The sequence below is a fragment of the Macaca fascicularis genome, chromosome 9 (genome assembly GCF_037993035.2).
Source record: "Macaca fascicularis isolate 582-1 chromosome 9, T2T-MFA8v1.1".
NCBI lineage: Eukaryota > Metazoa > Chordata > Mammalia > Primates > Cercopithecidae > Macaca > Macaca fascicularis.
In genome coordinates this window covers 59071426-59090695 of record NC_088383.1, presented here as the reverse complement: position 1 = coordinate 59090695, position 19270 = coordinate 59071426, and the positions used below count along the sequence as shown (strand labels likewise).

The 19270-nt window shown below is 37.6% G+C and overlaps 1 protein-coding gene across 11 annotated transcripts in view; it reads left to right on the top strand.

Annotated features, from left to right (window-relative positions):
- The window catches only part of PARG (poly(ADP-ribose) glycohydrolase), a 134748-nt gene that overhangs the window by 53316 nt on the left and 62162 nt on the right, over nucleotides 1-19270 (top strand). For 9 of the 11 annotated variants that reach the window (XR_012417729.1, XR_010577960.2, XM_065520735.2 and 6 more), the window contains 2 exons: nucleotides 11472-11564; nucleotides 17258-17415. Coding sequence is in view for 7 of the 11 variants with exons in the window: in XM_065520735.2 (XP_065376807.1) it covers nucleotides 11472-11564; nucleotides 17258-17415 (251 nt within the window). In the remaining 4 variants the exon portion in view is untranslated. Of the gene's footprint in view, nucleotides 1-11471; nucleotides 11565-17257; nucleotides 17416-19270 lie in introns of those variants that run through there. The other 2 variants (XR_012417731.1, XR_012417730.1) reach the window with 1 other exon arrangement.

Here is a 19270-nt window from a genome sequence, read left to right as displayed (position 1 = left end):
AAGATAAAACTGAAAAAGGGGCTCAAGTATACTATATTGTAGATATTAAAAAATAAAAATAATAAAACTAGTGGTTTCATGATAGACAGGGGAGACTATTTTAACATATATGAGAGACAAAGGATTAATACCTAGTAAAATATGTCTAATTAAACATTGGTTACTGTGTGGACCAAGATGTTTTCACTGATCAATTCTCTCAAACATTTAAGGAAGATGTAATACTAAGTTCACAGAAACTCAAAGAAGAGAGGAGGCGGGAGCACTTTCCAACTCATTTATAAAGCCATATATATACCTCTGATAATAGTATGTGACAAAGATTTTATAAAATATTAGCAAATGAAATCCAGAAATATGGAAAAAGGATAATACATCATTACTAAGCAGAGTTTATCTCAGAAATGCAGGATTGGATTTATATTTTGAAAGCTGTGTGATTATTGTGATAGATGCAGAATAAGCACTTGACAAAATTTAGTAACCATTCAGAGTATAAAACTATTAGCAGGCCGGGAGTGATGGCTCATGCCTGTAATCTTAACACTTCAGGAGGCCGAGGCGGGCAGATCACCTGAGGTTAGGAGTTCGAGACCAGCCTAGCCAACATAGTAAAACTTCATCTCTACTAAAACTACAAAAATTAGCTGGGTGTGGTAGCATGCACCTGTAGTCCCAGCTACTCGGGAGGCTGAGGCAGGAAAATTGCTTGAACCTGGGAGGCAGAGGTTGCAGTGAGCCAAGATCGCACCACTGCACTCCAGCTTAGGCAACAAAGCAACTGTCTCCAGAAAACAACAACAACAAAAAAAAAACTGTTAACAACTATGTCCTCAATCTGATAAAGAGTACATTGTACTAGAAATCCTAGCCAATGCAGTAAGAAAAAGAAGTAAAATGTTTGAAAATCAGAAAGGAAGAAGTAAAACTGTTTCTATTTGTAGTTGACAGTGTTTGTTTATGCAGAAAAACCCAAGGAACCTAGAAAATAACTATTAGAACTAATTTATTTAGCAAGACATAAGGTCAGTAAACAAAAATCATTATATTTTTATATACCCGCAGTAAATGAAATTTTAAAAATTTCATTAAAAATAGCACTAAAACCCATAAAATACTTAGAAATAAATTTAACAAAAAATGTGTAAGACCAGTATCTTGAAGACCATAAAACATTGCTGAGAGAAATTGAAGAAAACTTGAATAAAAGAATATCTGCCATGCTCTTGGACCAGATGACTCAGTGTGGTTAAGATGTCAGTTCTCCACCGGGTGCAGTGGCTCACGCTTGTAATCCCAGCACTTTGGGAGGCTGTGGTGGGTGGATCACTTGAGGACAGGAGTTCAAGACCAGCCTGGCTAACATGGTGAAACCCCATCTCTACTAAAACTACAAAAAAAATTAGCCAGACATGGTTGTGGGCACCTGTAATCCCAGCTAGTCAGGAGGCTGAGGCAGGGGAATCGCTCGAACCCAGGAGGCGGAGGTTGCGGTGAGCCGAGATCACACCATTGCAGTCCAGCCTGGGCAACAAGAGTGAAACTCCATCTCAAAAAAAAAAAAAAAAAAAAAAGATATCAGTTTTCCCTATATGCAGTTCCAATCATAATACCAAGCTGGCATTTTGTAGAAAATGCAAAGCTGTTTCCTAAAATTTATATGGAAAGAGAAAGGACTCTTATTTGCAAAAAAATTGTAAATAAGAAGGGCAGAGTTTACAGACTTACATGAATTGCTTTGAATACTTACGATAAGACTACAGTAACCAACACAGTATGTGTAGTGAGTTGAATAGTGTCCCCCAAAATTAGTGTCAACCTGGACTCTCAGGATGTGGCTTTATTTGGAAATAGTCTTTGCAGATGTAACTGGTTAAGATGAGGCCACACTGGATTATGGTGTACCCTAAATCAATGACTGGTGTCCTTATGAGAGAAGGAAAGGACACAGAGACAAAGACACTGAGGGAAAACGCTTATATGATGATGGAGTTAGAGATTGGAGTGATGTATCTGAATGCCAAGGAACCCCAAGAATTGCTAGAAGCCACCAGAAGCTAGGAAGAGGCCAGGAAGAGCCTTAGAGCCTTCAGGGGGAACGTGATATTACCAACAACTTGGTTTCAGATTTCTAGTCTCCAGATCTGTGAGATAATACATTTTTGTTGTTTTAAGCCACCTGGTTTGTGGTTCTTTGTCACAGCAGGTCAAGGAAATGAAATGAATACAGTGCGATACTGACATAACAGTCAAATTGATCAGTGGAACCAAGTAGTAAACCCAGAAACAGACCCATGTTTATACAGGCATTTGATTTTCAACAAAAGTGCCAAAGCAATACAAGGGAAAAGAAGTGTCTTTTCAACAAATGGTGTTGGCAAAACTGGATTTCCATGTGGGCTTAAAAAAAAAAATCGCCCCTTCTCACATACTATACATAGAAAATAATTCTGAATTCTAACTGAAAAAGCAAAAACTATAAGCTTCTACAGGAAAACATCTTTGTAGCTCAGGAGTTGACAAAGATTTCCTAGGACATCTTTATAAATATTTGTGACGGAAGTACAAGTATTTACGAGTTTTTAAAACTCATAAGGACGGAAGGACAAGTATTTGGAAAGTAGGCAAGCTAAAGACAGGGCTGCCAGGCGCAGTGGCTCATGCCTGTTATCCCAGCACTTTGGGAGGCCAGAGCAGATTGATCGCTGGAGTCCAGGAGTTCAAGACCAGCCAGGGCAACATAGGGACATTTTTTTTGTCTCTACAAAAAAAAAAAAAAAAAAACTTTAATTAGCTGGACATGGTGGCACATGCCTGAGGTCCCAGCTACGTGGGAGGCTGAGGTGGAAGGATCACTTGAAGGCCAGGTGTGGTGGCTTACACCTATAATCTCAGCACTTTGGGAGGCTGAGGCAGATGCATTGCTTGAGCCCGTGAGTTCAATACCAGCCTGGGCAGCAATGGTCTCTATTAAAAATCCAAAAATTAGGCATGGTAGCACACACCTGTAGTCCCAGCTACTCGGGAGGCTGAGGATGGGAGGATTGATGCCCAGGAGGTCAAGACTGCAGGGAGATGTGATTGCATCACTATACTCCAGCTTTGGCAACACAGTGAGACCCTGTCTCAGATAAATAAATAGAAATAAATAAATTTTAAAAGACAGGGAGAAAATTTGCAAAATGTTTATCTGACAAGGGACATATATCCCGAATATATAAAGAACTACAATTGAAAAATTAAAAAGACAACCAACCTCATTAGAGAATGAGCAAGAATTTAAAAGGCATTTCCCAAAGGAAGGTATACAAATTGCCAATAAGCACATTTAAAAATGCTTGATATTGTTTGTCACTGGAGAAATGCCAGTTATAACTAGAATAAGATATTAGCCTGCAGGCGCTAGAAAGGCTGAAATTTAAAAGACCAAATGTAGGTAGCGATATGGAGCAGTTGGAACTCTCATGCTTTGTTGTTGGGAGTTTAAAATGTATTACAGTGTTGGAAAAAGGTCTGGCTGTTTTTTAGAAAACTGAACATATACTTACCCTATTACCCATTAATTTCATTCCTTTCTATACCTACCTATGAGATACGAAAATATATACACACAAAAAGATTTATAGAATATATACACACAAAAAGATTTGTAGAAGAATGTTTATAGCGGCTTTACTTACAATAGCCAAAACCTGGAAACAGCCCAGGTATCTATCAACAAGAGAATGAATAAACAAATTGTGTTGTATTCATACCATAAAATAATTTTTGTATTTTTAGTAAAGATGGGGTTTCACCGTCTTGCCCAGGCTGGTCTTGAACTCCTGGCCTCAAGTGATCCACTTGCCTCAGCCTCCCAAAGTGCTGGGATGACAGGCAAGAGCCTGTAATACTGAAGGTGGGTGATGGATATAGGGAGGTTCGTTACCCTATTTTATTTTTGTATATGTCTGAAATGGTCCTTTAAAAAAAATTTCCTGGGGCCGGGCGCGGTGGCTCAAGCCTGTAATCCCAGCACTTTGGGAGGCCGAGACGGGTGGATCACGAGGTCAGGAGATCGAGACCATCCTGGCTAACATGGTGAAACCCCGTCTCTACTAAAAAATACAAAAAACTAGCCGGGCGAGGTGGCGGGCGCCTGTAGTCCCAGCTACTCGGGAGGCTGAGGCAGGAGAATGGCGTGAACCCGGGAGGCGGAGCTTGCAGTGAGCTGAGATCTGGCCACTGCACTCCAGCCTGGGTGACAGAGCAAGACTCCGTCTCAAAAAAACAAAAAAAATTTCCTGGCCAGGCATGGTGGCTCACACCTGTAATCCCAGCACTCTGGGAGGCTGAGGTGGGTGGATCACCTATGTTTCTAATAGTAACATAATCAATATTTATACCTATGTTTCTTTTTCAGAGCTCTCACATAGGTGCATTTATCAGTTGAAATTATGTTGCTCAAACAATTTAGTATTTTTTCTCACCAAATATGACAAAAGGGCATTTTTTTACATCACTAAAGGCAAAATGTTTTTTAAAATGTCATGTATTTTCAATGAAGAAAATTAATGTAAATAAAAGAAAAGAAATATTACCCATAAACCCACTGCCAAGATATCCTCTTCTCAGATATAAACAGATGCATATTTCCTCCCCAAACTTCTTCTGAGAACTTAGGTGTGTGTGCATATAAACACACAGTTTTGTGTTATATCAATTTTTAAAATATTATATTTTTCTACAACTTGTTTTTGCCTTAAGAGAAAGCCTAAAAAGTCTTTCCATATTATACAATGATAAATGCTACACAGTATTCCAAAGTAGAGAAAAATTTTTGTAATTATTCCCCATTGAGAATCATATATATATATACATATATATATATATGAGGACCACGGGATTATGAGGATATTTCCTCTTTGCTATTTAGGTTTTGGAGTGGTGTACTTCTTATTGAAAAATTGTCTATTAATTAAAATTTCATATTCTAGACTTTTCATATAGATTTTGATTTTTTTTATTAAAGAGGATTGTTAGTAACTTTTCACAATTTTATTGGGATCTAACTAGGTTTAGACCAATAGAGAAAACTGAGCAGCTTGTGGTATTTCTTATATTCATTGATTTGTGATTGATTACTTTTTTTTTTTTTCCGAGACAAAGTCTCACTCTGTTACCCAGACTAGAGTGCAGTGGCATGATCTCGGCTCATTGCAACCTCTGCTCCCCAGGTTCAGGCAATTCTCCTGCCTCAGCCTCCCAAGTAACTGGGACCACAGGCATGTACCACCACGCCTGGCTAGAAAAATTTTTTGTATTTTTAGTAAAGATAGGGTTTCACTGTGTTAGCCAGGATGGTCTCCATCTCCTGATCTTGTGCTCTGCCTGCCTCGGCCTCCCAAAATGCTTAGATGATAGGCATGAGCCACCACACCCGGCCTGATTACTTTTTTAAAGCTGTTTGCTCTGAACTGTTTGAAAAAGATCTGTGGAAATATTTTCTTTTATTGAAATGACACTGGTCTTCTCATTTTATGAGCTACAGATTTCACTTATTAATTCAAAGTTCAGTAGTCAATATTTAATATTTTCCATAGGTCAGGTATGGTACTTAGTCATGTGTAAATACGTCTTTCATAAATATTAGAGCATATTTCACAGATGTATGTAGTTAATCAGATATTCAAAGAAAGAAGAAATAAGTAAGCATCTCTTTTCTATTTGTATGTTTGTAGATATTTAAATAATTTATAATGTTTTGGTGTTTGGCAGATTTAGTTCCTTTATTTTAGTAGCTTGTTTCTATTTGTGGAGAGAAGGAAAAAAATAGCCTCTCCACAGTCACTATGATGTGGTTGCAGTTATTACTGCCCTCCTAGGTTAGGGCTGACGTTTTGGGGGTCACGGGGAGAGGATAGGGCTTTGTGCCATGAGATTCACAATGTCAGTGACCACATCTGTTACTGTTTACTCTTCTGTCATCTTCTGGCACAATTCCTGACACATAATAGTTCCTCAGGTATTTGTTTATCAGCCAGTTGAATGAACAGATCTATAAGGAGAGGAGGTAGGCAAAATAGCAGTATAATTTTGAAATTCATTGTATCAATTCTGACTGAAATATATATATTATGTATATACAGCCAATTTCTGAGACTAGAATAAAAAGTTGCTACACACACGGGCACACGCACAGATCAAAACACTGGCTGTATATAATTATCTATGCAGACTATCCAGTAGAGGGCAGGGTTTTACTTGTGGGAGAATTTAATACAGCTTTCTTTTTTACCATCATGTAAATGCTTACCTCCCTTATAATCATCATTATCATAATAAGTAATATATGTTTATTTTTCTTTAATTGTTATAGAATATTTGACTGTTGCTTTTAGAATATGGCTGTTGCTTTTCTTGAAGTTAAGAAGTGATGTACATCTTAAATAACTTTTCCCTACTTGCATCCCAGTTTGCATTATACAGGTTATAAGGTCATGGTGATATTTTAGATTATGCATTCCATCTCAAACAGTAGTTGAGCCGCTTATGTTCTTAAATGACATTTTTTAGGTTCCCTTTTTGTGTTTCCAAAGCAGCATTAGACATAGGTCTGGAGTGTTGACAGTTGTGAAGAAGTACAGTGCAATAATGCTTCATCAGATAAATAAGCGATATTGTAAAGTTTGTCAGCAGAGCACCGCAGCAGCCACTCGTGTCAGTTTTAAAAGACAAAGATGGGTACCCAAAGGAGACATGTCAGCCTGTTAAGACACTTAAGGTTTAATATCTTTAGGTTTAACATGGTTGACTAGTCACTTCTCTCTGTCCTTCCCACTAATTACAGTGAAAAACAAGGGACCTTGTGTGTAAAACAAACATAAGACTCTGAAAGGTAGAAGGCCACTGACCAGCAGGGACTATGGTACTGTCATGGCACCAAAGTGGTATCAGTAAAACCTGGTGGGGAGCTTGAACTCTCACCCCAACCCAGCACTATCAAGGTACCTCTCTCACTTTCCACTTTGGGTACTAAAGGCTGACTGGGGAACATGAATTTTTACCCTCAATTGCTAGTAATGAAGTAGCTATCCCATTCCCCTGCTGGCACAGTATCACAGAAGGCCTGCTCTGGCTGAAGATTTAAATAAGATCCAAAGATTTATAATACCCCAAATATCCAAATTTCAATAAAAGTCACTCATAACCAGAAAAGAATCAGGAAAATCTCAACTGAAATGAAAAATGAACCTCAATAGACACCAACCCCAAGAGAATACAGATGTGAATTGTCTGACAATGATTTTAAAGTAGCCCTCACAAGAAGGCTGAGCTATTAAAAACATACTTGAAACAAATGAAAAAATACAAAGTCCCAGCAAAGGAAAAAAAAAAAAAAACTATCAAGAGAAACCAAATGGAAATTTTAGAACTGAAAAATGTAATAACTGATTTTTTAAAATGGAATAGACAGGTTTAATGGAGAATGGGGATGGTAGAGGAAAGAATCAATGAACTTGGAAGAAATTAAGAGAAATTACTCATTCTGAACAGCAGTGAGAAAATGGATGAAAAACAAAACCCAGAGTTTAGCTATAACATTTGTGTCATCATATGAACAGAAAGAGAGGGGAAAGAGGGTGGGACTAAAACAATATTCAAAGAAATAATGGCTGAAAACTTCCAAAATTTGAGAAAAGTCATAAATCTACAGATTCAAGAAGCTGACCGAACCTTAAGTAGGATAAACCCAAAGAAATTCATACCAAGACATACTATAATCACATTTCTTTTTTTTTTTTTTTTTTTTTTTTTTTTTTTTTTTTTTTTTTTTGAGACGGAGTCTCGCTCTGCCGCCCAGGTTGGAGTACAGTGGCCGGATCTCAGCTCACTGCAAGCTCCGCCTCCCAGGTTTACGCCATTCTCCTGCCTCAGTCTCCCGAGTAGCTGGGACTACAGGCGCCCGCCACCTCGCCCGGCTAGTTTTTTGTATTTTTAGTAGAGACGAGGTTTCACCGTGTTAACCAGGATGGTCTTGATCTCCTGACCTCGTGATTCGCCCGTCTCGGCCTCCCAAAGTGCTGGGATTACAGGCTTGAGCCACCGCGCCCGGCCAATCACATTTCTTAAAACCAAAGGCAAAGAAAAAATCTTGAAAGCAGCAAGAGAAATGACACAATGCCTATACAGAAAAACAGTTTGAATGACAATAGATCTCTTATCAGCAAACATGGAGACCAGAAAAAAGTGGCACAAAATTTTGAGGACTAAGGAAATAATTGTCATCCCAGAATTCTATATCCAATTAAGATATTCTTCAGAAAGGAAGAGGAAACCACGATGCTCTCAGGTGAAGGAAAAGAGAACTTATCATCAGCGGACCTACCGTGAAATAATGTCTAAAGAAATTTCCTGAAACAGAAAAGAAATTATACAAGAAAGGAATTATGGAACATCAGGAAAGAAGAAAGAATAACAAAGAGTAAAAATATAGTAAATATAATAGACTTTTAAAAAACTTTTTTGAATGTTGTAAATTATGTTTGACTTTTCACTGTTTTCAAATATTGTAAAACAGTCTAGTGTAGTTATCAATGTATGTAGAGAAAATATTGAAGATATTTACATTATAAATGGAGAAGGGTAAAGGAAGGTAAAGTCTACACTTCACTGGAACTGGTGAAATATTGACACCAGTAAATGTTGATAAGCTGTATGTAATGCAGTTCTTCAGCAGCTACTTTAGAAAAACATCTATTCAAAGAGATGCAGTCAGAAACATTTTAGATAAACAAAAATGGAATTTTAAACTATGTTCAAGTAACCCATAAGGAGGAGGGGAAAAGAAAACAGATAAAATAAATAAAATGAAATAACAGATTTAAGTTTCAACATATCAAAGACTACATTAAACATAAATGACCTAAATTCATCTGTTGAAAGACAGATTTGCAGAGTGAATTTTTAAAATGACATACTGTGCTGTGTACAGGAAGTAATTTCAGACAACAGTATAGGTAGGTCGAGAGTAAAGGTAACTTTATTTATAATAGTACAAAACTGAAAACAACCAAAGTGCCTCTCAGTAGATGAAACTGCTAAACAAACTGTTATATTCATACCATGGAATTCTACTTAATAATGAGGAGGAGTGAACTATTGATACTTGCAATAACTTGAATGGCTCTTAAGGGCGTTAAGCCGTGTAAAAAAAAATCAACTTCAAAGGACTCGTACGTTTCTATTTAGGTAACATGGCAAAATTTTTGAGCTCGAAAACAAACTAATGGGTGTTAGGTGTTAGGAATAGTGAGAGGAAGGAAGCTGAGTGTGACTATAAATGGGTAGCATGAGATCTTTATTGTAGTGAAATGGTTCTGCATCTTAGTTTTGGTGGTGATTACACACATGTACGTGTGATAAAATGGCATAGAATGATACACATTGTACTGATATTCCTGGTTTTTAGTATGTTATAGTAATGTAAAATGTAACCATTGAGAGAAACTGGATGAGAGGTAATATTTTTGTAACATCCTGTGAAACCATAATTATTTCAGAATAAATAGTTTTAAAAAGCAAAAAGGCCTGTATTCCTAGCTGCTCAGGATGCTGAGGCAGGAAGAGATTTTTTGAGTCCAGGAGTTCAAGGTTACAGTGAGCTATAGTCATTCCACAGCACTCCAGCCTGGGCAGACCCTGTTTCTATTTTAAAAAAAAAAAAAAAAAAAAAGATAAATTATAAACGGGAAGAGTTTGAATATTTTAAACAAATCCATTAATGTATTTGTATTTTATACATTTTCAGGTGTAGAGAAGCCGGTATCTTTAGTGTGTACCTCTAAAATAGTAGAATGTCATCTATGAATGTAAAATTTTTTTTAAATTTAGTTTTCTTATTTTTAACAGAGTTAAGGAGGCAGATTATAAAGAGGCAGTCATTTGACTACTCTAAACTCTTTTTAAAACAAGTCCCCCTTTAGAAGATTAGAATTTAGCTCTTATTCTCACTTTCTCCACCTCCATAAATGCAAACCTCATTTCTACCTCCCCATTTTCTCACTATAGTTTTCATATTCATTTCAATTACATCAGTAGTCTGTTTTTTCAGTTGGATAGTATAAACACTAGTCATACATGGGCTGTGATTGTTTTTCCTCTCTTGCAAAACTTTTTGTTTTCTCCAGAATTAATAATTGTCTTTTGTTTACTTAATTTTCTATATGCTTATGATTAATTGAATTTCAAATTCTCTGAATTACAAATATCCTCCTGTTCATTCTGAATATGTTTACTCATCTTAATTTTAAAAGAGAAGTAAACATAGTTTGGGTTTTAGAGTTTTGGTATAACGAAAATTCTTAGTGTTAGAATTTACTGGCAAAATCAGGTTAAATAATCTTTGTTACTTTTTCTGTTTATACACATACCCTGTCCAGCTGCAGCTAAACAAATGGTTTTACCTTTATTTCTGCTTAGTTCCTGATTTTTGTCAAAAGTCTGTTTCTTCATCGATTCCAAACATTGGTCACATAGGGAAGTAGGAAGAGCTGTGGCATAAAGACCAGAACACTTAGGTTCTTGTTCTGATTTAGTTTTAATTGACCTCAATGTAGGATGATCAGGTAACCTCCTTGGCCTCAGTTTTCTCTCCAGTAGTGACAAGATCAGACTAGATTATAACTGAGGCCTCTTGTAGTTAAAATGTGATTTCAAGTAGATAAAGTATTTACTTCAGTCCAGACTATATATGTAGTTTCTCTAAATTAAGAATGTTGTCATTTCCAGTACTTTTAAAGAAATACCCTGATGTTTAGAAAGAAATTAGATTAAAAGGTGTTAAAGTGATGGGAAATTTTATAAAAGACAAAAATGGACCATGCATGGCATCTTTGTTGTGCTTCAAATTATGATATGGGAATGGTGGTTTTCACTTTCCGAGGGTGTCTAGAAAAGAGAAATTCTAAGACCATCAGAAACCTCATTGTTTGTTACCCAGTAGATTAGATTTGACCCACAGAGGATGCTCTGAAGTAATTAATGTGGCTTTTATGGAGATTTCTTCAATTATAGACCGTTGAAGCTAGATGGGTCCTTGGGGGCTTCTAAGAGAGTCCTTCGTGGTCTAGCAGTTTCTAGTTGATATAACCAAGGGCAGAATGTACTGTTTTCCATTTGCAAGTGTTTTTACTTTATTGTGAATGCTGTGTGAGGGATATTTGATATTTGGGATACTTAAAGTTTTTTCAGAGGGCATTAAGGTGAATTGCCTTAATGCCAAATATACATTTGGAAATAAATTTGTAAATTTATTTGTATACACCTGTTGATGTATTTTTACATGTGTTTGGTGATGCTGATAAGTGTGCCACTTTATGGGGTTCCATGAAAAGCAGATATGTGATTTAATTTCATGACAAACATATATTCATCGGTTATTATATTTACTGGTTATTATTATTCACATAACTTATTTTATTGGTTTTCAGGTACTTGAAGAAGCAGAAGCTCAACATTTATATCAGTCCATTTTGCCTGATATGGTGAAAATTGCACTCTGTCTGCCAAATATTTGCACCCAGGTTAGTGGATGTAGCTTCCTCAGTAGCTTCCCTGAGACCGACAATTGAATTTCCCTTAAATTTGAATGGCCAAGGTCACAGATAGAGAGAGAGAGAGAGAGAGAGAAGAGAAGAGAAGGGAAACAGTTTTTGCCAAAGAGTATGGTAATTTTGCTGTATTAAGGAAAAGATTAGAGGGTAGAGAGTACTACAAAAGGACATTAAAAATGCAGCATTCCATTCCTCAGCTTCTGTTTACACTGTTGAAGCTTGTTTACTATGACTTTTTTCTCTCTTTGTTCAAATAACCTCTAACTTTAAAAAGCACTCATTATTTCAAAACATACTAATGGATTTGGAATAGCGTATTTTCAAAATGGCTTAATACTACCCACTCCTTCCTCACCCTCCCCCAAAGTAATGTATTCTCTAACAAATGAGTTAATGATACTTTCTTAACTTTTTTTTTTTTTGAGACAGAGCCTTGCTCTGTCACCCAGGCTGGAGTGCAGTGGCAAAATCTTGGCTCACTGCATCCTCCATTTCCCAGATTCAACCAATTCTCCTGCCTCAGGCACCCAAGTAGCTGGGATTACAGGCATGTGCCACCACACCTGGCTAAGGTTCCTTTTTTTGGAGTGCAGTGGCACAAATCCCAGGTTACTGTAACCACTGCCTCCTGGGTTCAAACAATTCTTGTGCCTCAACTTCCCAAGTAGCTGGGATTACAGGTGTGCGCCGCCACACCTGGCTACTTTTTGTATTTTTAGTAGAGACGGTGTTTCACCATGTTTGCCAGGCTGGTCTTGAACTCCTGATCTCAGGTGATTCGTCTGCCTTGCCCTCCCAAAATGCTGGGATTACAGGTGTGAGCCACTGTGCCGGCCTTAACTTTTAAAAATAAAGAATCCTGTATTTTATTTTGTTTGGAGTACATTAATTTTATATTGCTACATAACAAATTATGTCAAAATTAATGGCTTAAAGCAATAAACATGTATTATCTCTCAGCTTCTGTTGACTTTGGGAGCAGATTAGCTGACTGAGTGGTTGTGGATCAGGGTTTCTCTTGTGGTTGCAGTGAGGATGTCAGCCAGGGCTTCAGTCATCTGAAAGCTTGCCTGGGGCTGAAGGACACACCTCTAAGTTGGCTTACTTACATAGCTGTTGGCAGAAGGCCCTGCTATTGGCCTCTCTATAGGCTGATTGATTGTCCCTATGACGTAATGGCTAACTTCCCCAGAGCAAGCAATCCAAGGGAGAGAGCAAGGAAGCTGCAGTGTCTTCTGTGACCCATTTTTCTCAAGGCACCTAGCATCACTTCTGCTGTTTTAGTGTTCATTAGAAGCTAGCCGATACCCAAGGGGAGGAGTATTAGACTCCACCTCTTTTTTTTTTTTTTTTTTTTTTTTGAGACCAAGTTTCACCCTTGTCCCCCAGGCTGGAATGCAGCGGCATGATCTCAGCTCACTGCAACCTCTGCCTCCTGGGTTCAAGTGATTTTCCTGCCTGTCACCTGAGTAGGTGGGACTACAGGCATGTGCCACTACACTCGGCTAATTTTTTGTATTTTTAGCAGAGACGGAGTTTCACCATTTTGGCCAGGCTGGTCTCGAACTCCTGACCTCATGTGATCCTCCCACCTCTGCCTCCCATAGTGCTGAAATTACAGGCATGAGCCACCGTGCCCAAGACTCCACCTCTTAAAGAGAGGAGCATCAAATAATTTGTGAACGTATTTTCAAACCTCCACAGGGTTTGTTTTGTTCTTCATAATTTTATTCCTGTGTTTCTCACAGTGGTGCTTGAATTTGCCTTTGTCTTCTATTTCTAGGGCCAACACCTCTTGCTGCATGGCTGCTAGCCAGGGTTCTGCTAGCATTTTACTCCGCAGGGGCCCTGTGGACATTTGGGTGGAACAATTTCTGAATGTGTATCATGGTCCCATCCATTGCAGTATGTCGTTAGGACACCCTAAACACCACAAATAGGGTCATTGGGGCAACCAGAAAACAACCCACACATGTCCAGATGCCTTCTTGGACTATACCATCTTCAATTGAGACCCATGAAATGTTTTCCAGTGTGATGTTTTCAATTTTATGTAACTTTAATTTCACCTCAGTAATGCATTGTGTCTGAAATAAGTTTTACTATTGGGCAGGGGAAGTATATTTTAAAACATATCTTCTGCTTGTTTCTGTTGGAAGTTATTTGCTTGATCATATTCCATCTTAGTTCTTTTTCCTTTCTTTCCTTACTTAGTAAAATCTCTCACTACCTCCTAGGTATGCCTGTCTGTTACTTCCCCTGTGAAGCCTTCCCTGCCTCCCAGACAAGGTCATCCCTCCTGAAGCACTCAAATCATTGTTTTATAATTGTTGTCATTATATATCTCTTACCACTGGATTATAGTCTCCTTAAAGAGAGATCCTCTTTGTGTCACTGGTTTGCATGGTGCTTAATTATATACCTTTTGAATTCAATATGTAGTTCATAATCAATAGTAGATAGTAGGTAGCCTTTGGGAGTGGGCCATTTAATCCTCTTCTCTTCCCATCGTGCATATGAGAGTTTCCATATTTCATTTAATGAGAAATTTTTATTCAAAAGCATCTAACTTTGTAAGCTATAACAAGCCCCTTGGAACCAAAATCAGACCCCTGGGTCCTCAGCTTTTTGTCCTGGCTTCTCCCAATGACTTTCTTCTCCATTAGCATATCAATGGGGAGAGCATCTTAATTCTGTGCTTTGCCCTCTATTGAAAAGTCAACCTCTGCTGTGAAAGTTAAGATTTTTATTTGAGATCAAAATACATCTTGTCGCTAGTTAAATTGTATATGTTGATATTTAATAATTTATCACATTGAAGTACTCTAGGCCAAATCTAAAAGGTAAATTTTAGATTTATCAAAAGAAAATTAAAGGAAACAAATTTGGTCAGGAACTTTTTGAAATATCTTGGTTCACAGTAACCAGCCTTTTATTTTGTTGAGCTGAGTGCTTGACAATAAGATTTACATCTCCTCATTTCTCCAAATAATGAGTTTTTAGGCATTTCCCCTCACCAGGAGAGCAGAAATCATTAACTCTATTTAAAATTATACTATTTGTTTATCTGGGAGACAAGAAATGTTTGTTTGAAGTCCATTAAGCCTGAAATATTTACCATTAATTTTTAAAATCATTTTTCTGAATAATTTGGTAAATGGTAGTTAAAAACTCATTTCTTACTAAAACCAAGCAACACTTTGCTTGAAGCCATTGATGCACTGTCACCTTTTCTACACTCGTTGCTTGGTTGTGAATAAATGCACAGGATGGAAAATGGAGATCAATATGAGCTCTCTATTTTTCTCAGAAATGGTGATTGCTAAGACCTGAAGGGGAGAGAATTTTGTATAACAGTGAAAATAGATTCTTTGCCTTTTACTTGTTTGTTTACCTTTGAATTTTTCCAAGAGAAATAGTTGAATTGCAAGTTTAATCTGTTCTTTTTTCTGGCAAACTCTTATTCTAGCAATGATGTGTACTTCTGTACTTAGAGAAGCATTCATTATTCAGCACTGCAGTTTTGGTTTGTCTTGCCTGCCCTTTCCTCAGGTTCATTCTGGGTGTCGACTCCTGAGGTATGATCGGGACAGTTTGCTCTAGGCATGCCAGTTTGAGATGAGTGCAGATACCCGAAACTCTTAGTTCTGTGTCTTACTGAAGGGGAGAAGGTAAATGCATCTCTAAATATTCTGTAGGAGCATTTTGAAACTTAACAGCTGAAGGATAAACTGGGAGTTGGTCTTTGATTTTATCATCATGTCTTTAAAAACATTTTAACATTTAAAATATGTTGACAAAAAGAGTCAAACTCTGTAAAATATTTGAAGAGATTTATTTTGAGCCAAATATGAGTAACCAGTGGCCTGTAACAGCCCCAGGAGATCCTGAGAACATGTGCCCAAGATGGTCAGGCTATAGCTTGGCTTTATATATTTTAGGGAGACATAAGACATCAATCAATACATATAAGGGGAGCTTACAGGTCTTAGGTGGATTCAAAGATTTTCTGATTTGCCATTGGTTGGAAGAGTTATTATCTAAAGACCTGGAATCAATAGAAAGGAATATCTGGGTTAAGATAAGGATTTGTTGAGACCAAGATTTCATCATGTGGATGAAACCTCCAGGTAGTAGGCTTCGGAGCTTTTATCAGACCTAAAAAGGTACCAAACCCTTTCTTAATTCTCACCTGGAAAGGAATAGGGATTCTCTACAGAGTGTAGATTTTCCCAACAGACAGCTTTGCAGGGCTATTTCAAAATATGTCAAAGAAATATATTTTGGGGTAAAATACTTCAATTATTTCAGGATCTGCTAACTGTCATGTGATGCTATACTCGAGTCAGGCTGGAATCGTGTCTTATTACTATAAAAAATCTGTTTCATCAGTTTTAAGGCCTCTGTTTTAATGTTAATGCTGGTCACTTGTGCTGAATTCTAAAGTGAGGAGCATATAATGAGGCATGTCGGACCCACACTTCCTATCATGGTGTGGACTAGTGTTTCATATTAACTTTGGAATCCCCATGTTTGAGAGGAGGGGTTCATTCAGTCGGTTGGGGGACTTGGAATTTTATTTTTGGTTTACGAACTAAATGAAATCCACTGAACACAATACTCAGGTCGTGTGGATTATACTGACAATAAAAGGTAAGTGAATTTGGTGGTATAACTGGAAGACATTTTAGATATAAAAGATTTGAAGAAAAAGTGTCTTATATCTTCTTTGACTTGGAATGTTTGATTATGTAAGAAATGTCTATCTTTTTACAACTTATACATGTTCGTATGGTGGTTTTTACATGTTCTATTAATCACTTTAATGAAGTTAGATTTGATTCTTATAAAGAAATTGTCAGTATGAAGTGTAATTTGGAATAAGAGGGTAAAGCCTTCTTTGTTGAATTATCTTAGATCATTTTATTTAGAACTAAGAAAGTTTATTCTGGCCAATTTTTTTTTTTTTTTTTTTTTTTTTTTTTGAGACAGAGTCTCGCTCTGTCGCCCAGGCTAGAGTGCAGTGGCGCAATCTCGGCTCACTGCAAACTCCGTCTCCCAGGTTCACGCCATTCTCCTACCTCAACCTCGTGAGTAGCTGGGACTACAGGCGCCCACCACCACACCTGGCTAATTTTTTGTGTTTTTAGTAGAGATGGGGTTTCACCGTGTTAGCCAGGATGGTCTCGATCGCCTGACCTCATGATCTGTCTGCCTCGGCCTCCCAAAGTGCTGGGATTACGGGCGTGAGCCACCGCGCCTGGCCTGGGCAATGATTTTTAATATAAATAAGAACAAAATTTAGCTTAAGCAATGTTACATATTTTTGTTTCATCTTTTGTTTTTATTTTTCATTAAATGGGCAGTGTGTTTTTATTTACGTGCTGAAGCAATCTTGTTTTTCACTAATAAGTAATGTTTTATATTTTCTTCACTACCATTATTATTGATTAGAAATCTGCAGTTTGTCAAGTAAGTACATTTTCTCAATCATCCCTGATAAACAGCCCTTGACTTTAACAATATTGCTGATTTAAGGATTCAAGAATGGCCTGAAATTATTTCTGCCTTAATTTAGCAAATGCAATTTGGTGGCTCTGCTTTCGAAATTGCTAAACTAATTATTGCTCTTCTCGTCTGTATTTTTTTCTTTCCTTTATCAGCCAATACCGCTCCTGAAACAGAAGATGAATCATTCCATCACAATGTCGCAGGAACAGATTGCCAGTCTTTTAGCTAATGCTTTCTTCTGCACATTTCCACGACGAAATGCTAAGATGAAATCGGAGTATTCTAGTTACCCAGACATTAACTTCAATCGGTATGTTTTCAGAAAACACCTCTTTAACAATGAAAAAGACAAAGGTGGAAGGAACTAATAATATTTTTTGAGTGAATTCCATAGGCCAAGCATTTTATATGCCGTTGTCTTATTTAATTTTTACAGTACTTAAGTGACATTTTCACCATTTTGCAGGCAAGGTGATTAAAGTTCATTGAGGTTAAAAGAACTTGATTGGGATCCAGGAGCTAGTAAGTCACAGAACTGAGATTTTATTTCAGGCCTGTCTTGCTCCAGGGCCCATGTTCTTTCTGTCCTCTCAGATGATTGCCCAGTTCCTGGACTCCACATGCCTCTTCAGTTTGATTATTCATGAGAACTTTTGTTGTGCTTATATTCCTTAATGCTGAAATACTGTGAAAGGTAGAGGAGAAATCCTCCTTTCTACAAAAGTCTTATAAAATGAGAGTATAAAGTCATGAGCTGTCTTATGAGACTTAAAAAATGCAATTGTTTTGATGAAAAATGAAAGGTGATTTTGACCATTTATAGACATGATTAATTTATCAGTGTGAAAAAGAAAAACAAAAGAATGTTCAAACTACTTGACTAAATTAATACAGTGTGAAGGTTATTGATAAAGTTTTAGATTCCAGCCATTTTCCCAAGTAACTACTTTCTCTATCTTCTACACAAACAAAAATACTGTAAAGAATCTTCTTGGCAAACCAGTGTTTTTTCTTCCTTCCTACTCACTGCTCTCATATCCCCACCTCTGTTTCTTTCTTCACTTGAGAATTATCTTTATGGGACCCATGAATAGGATATATGAGTTTTCTTCCCTGATTTCAGTGTGAGACTTGAGAAATTGCTGTAATCTGTGCCCCTTTCCCAGCAGGCTGTGTGTAATGCCCTTCACTGCCCCTGGTCACCTAGAGCCTGCCTCTGAGGGTGGGGCAGTGTGCAGAGTAGGAGATAAAGTCATAGAGCGGACCCACAAACAAAACCCACTTTTGTTTGCCATACTGCTTTTGTCTCCAAAGTAGAATGATGCAGTAACACCACTTTTTTTTTTTTTTTTTTTTTAAAGACGGAGTCTCGCTCTGTCGTGCAGGCTGGAGTGCAGTGGCGCAGTCTTGGCCAACTGCAACCTCTACCTCCTGGGTTCAAGCAATTCTCCTTTCTCAGCCTCCCGAGTAGCTGAGATTACAGGTGTGTGCCACCACGCCCGGCTAATTTTGTATTTTTAGTAGAGATGGGGTTTTACCATGTTGGCCAGGCTTGTCCCAAACTCCTGACCCCAGGTGCCTCAATCTCCCAAAGTGCTGGGATTACAGACATGAACCACCTTGCTGGGTGTACCACTTATTTTAATTTGCCCTTTTAATACAGTTTCTTTAAAAACATTTTACTTTGAACTAATTTTAGACTTGCAGAAAAGTTATAAAAATAGTACGAAGGATTCCTGTATAAAGCTTAGCTGGCTTCACCTTGTGTTAACATCTTATGTAACCATAGTAAAATTAAATTAACATTGGTTTAATATTATTAACTGTAGATCTTATTTTATTTTTGAAAATTTTTTAGAGATAGTGTCTCACTCTATTGCCCAGGCTGGAGTACTGTGGCCTGTCATAGCTTACTGCAGCCTTGAAGTCCTGGGCTTAAGCAGTCTTTCTCAGCCTCCCACGTAGCTGGGACTACAGACATGCAGCATCATGCCCAGCTAATTTGTAAAAAGTTTTTGTAGAGATTGGGTCTGGCTGTTTTGCCCAGGCTGATCTCAAATTACTGGAGTCAAACAATCCTCCTGCCTCAGCCTCCCAAAGTGCTGGGTTATAGGTATGAGCCACCATGCCTGGCCGACTGTAAACCTTATTTTGATTCTACCAGT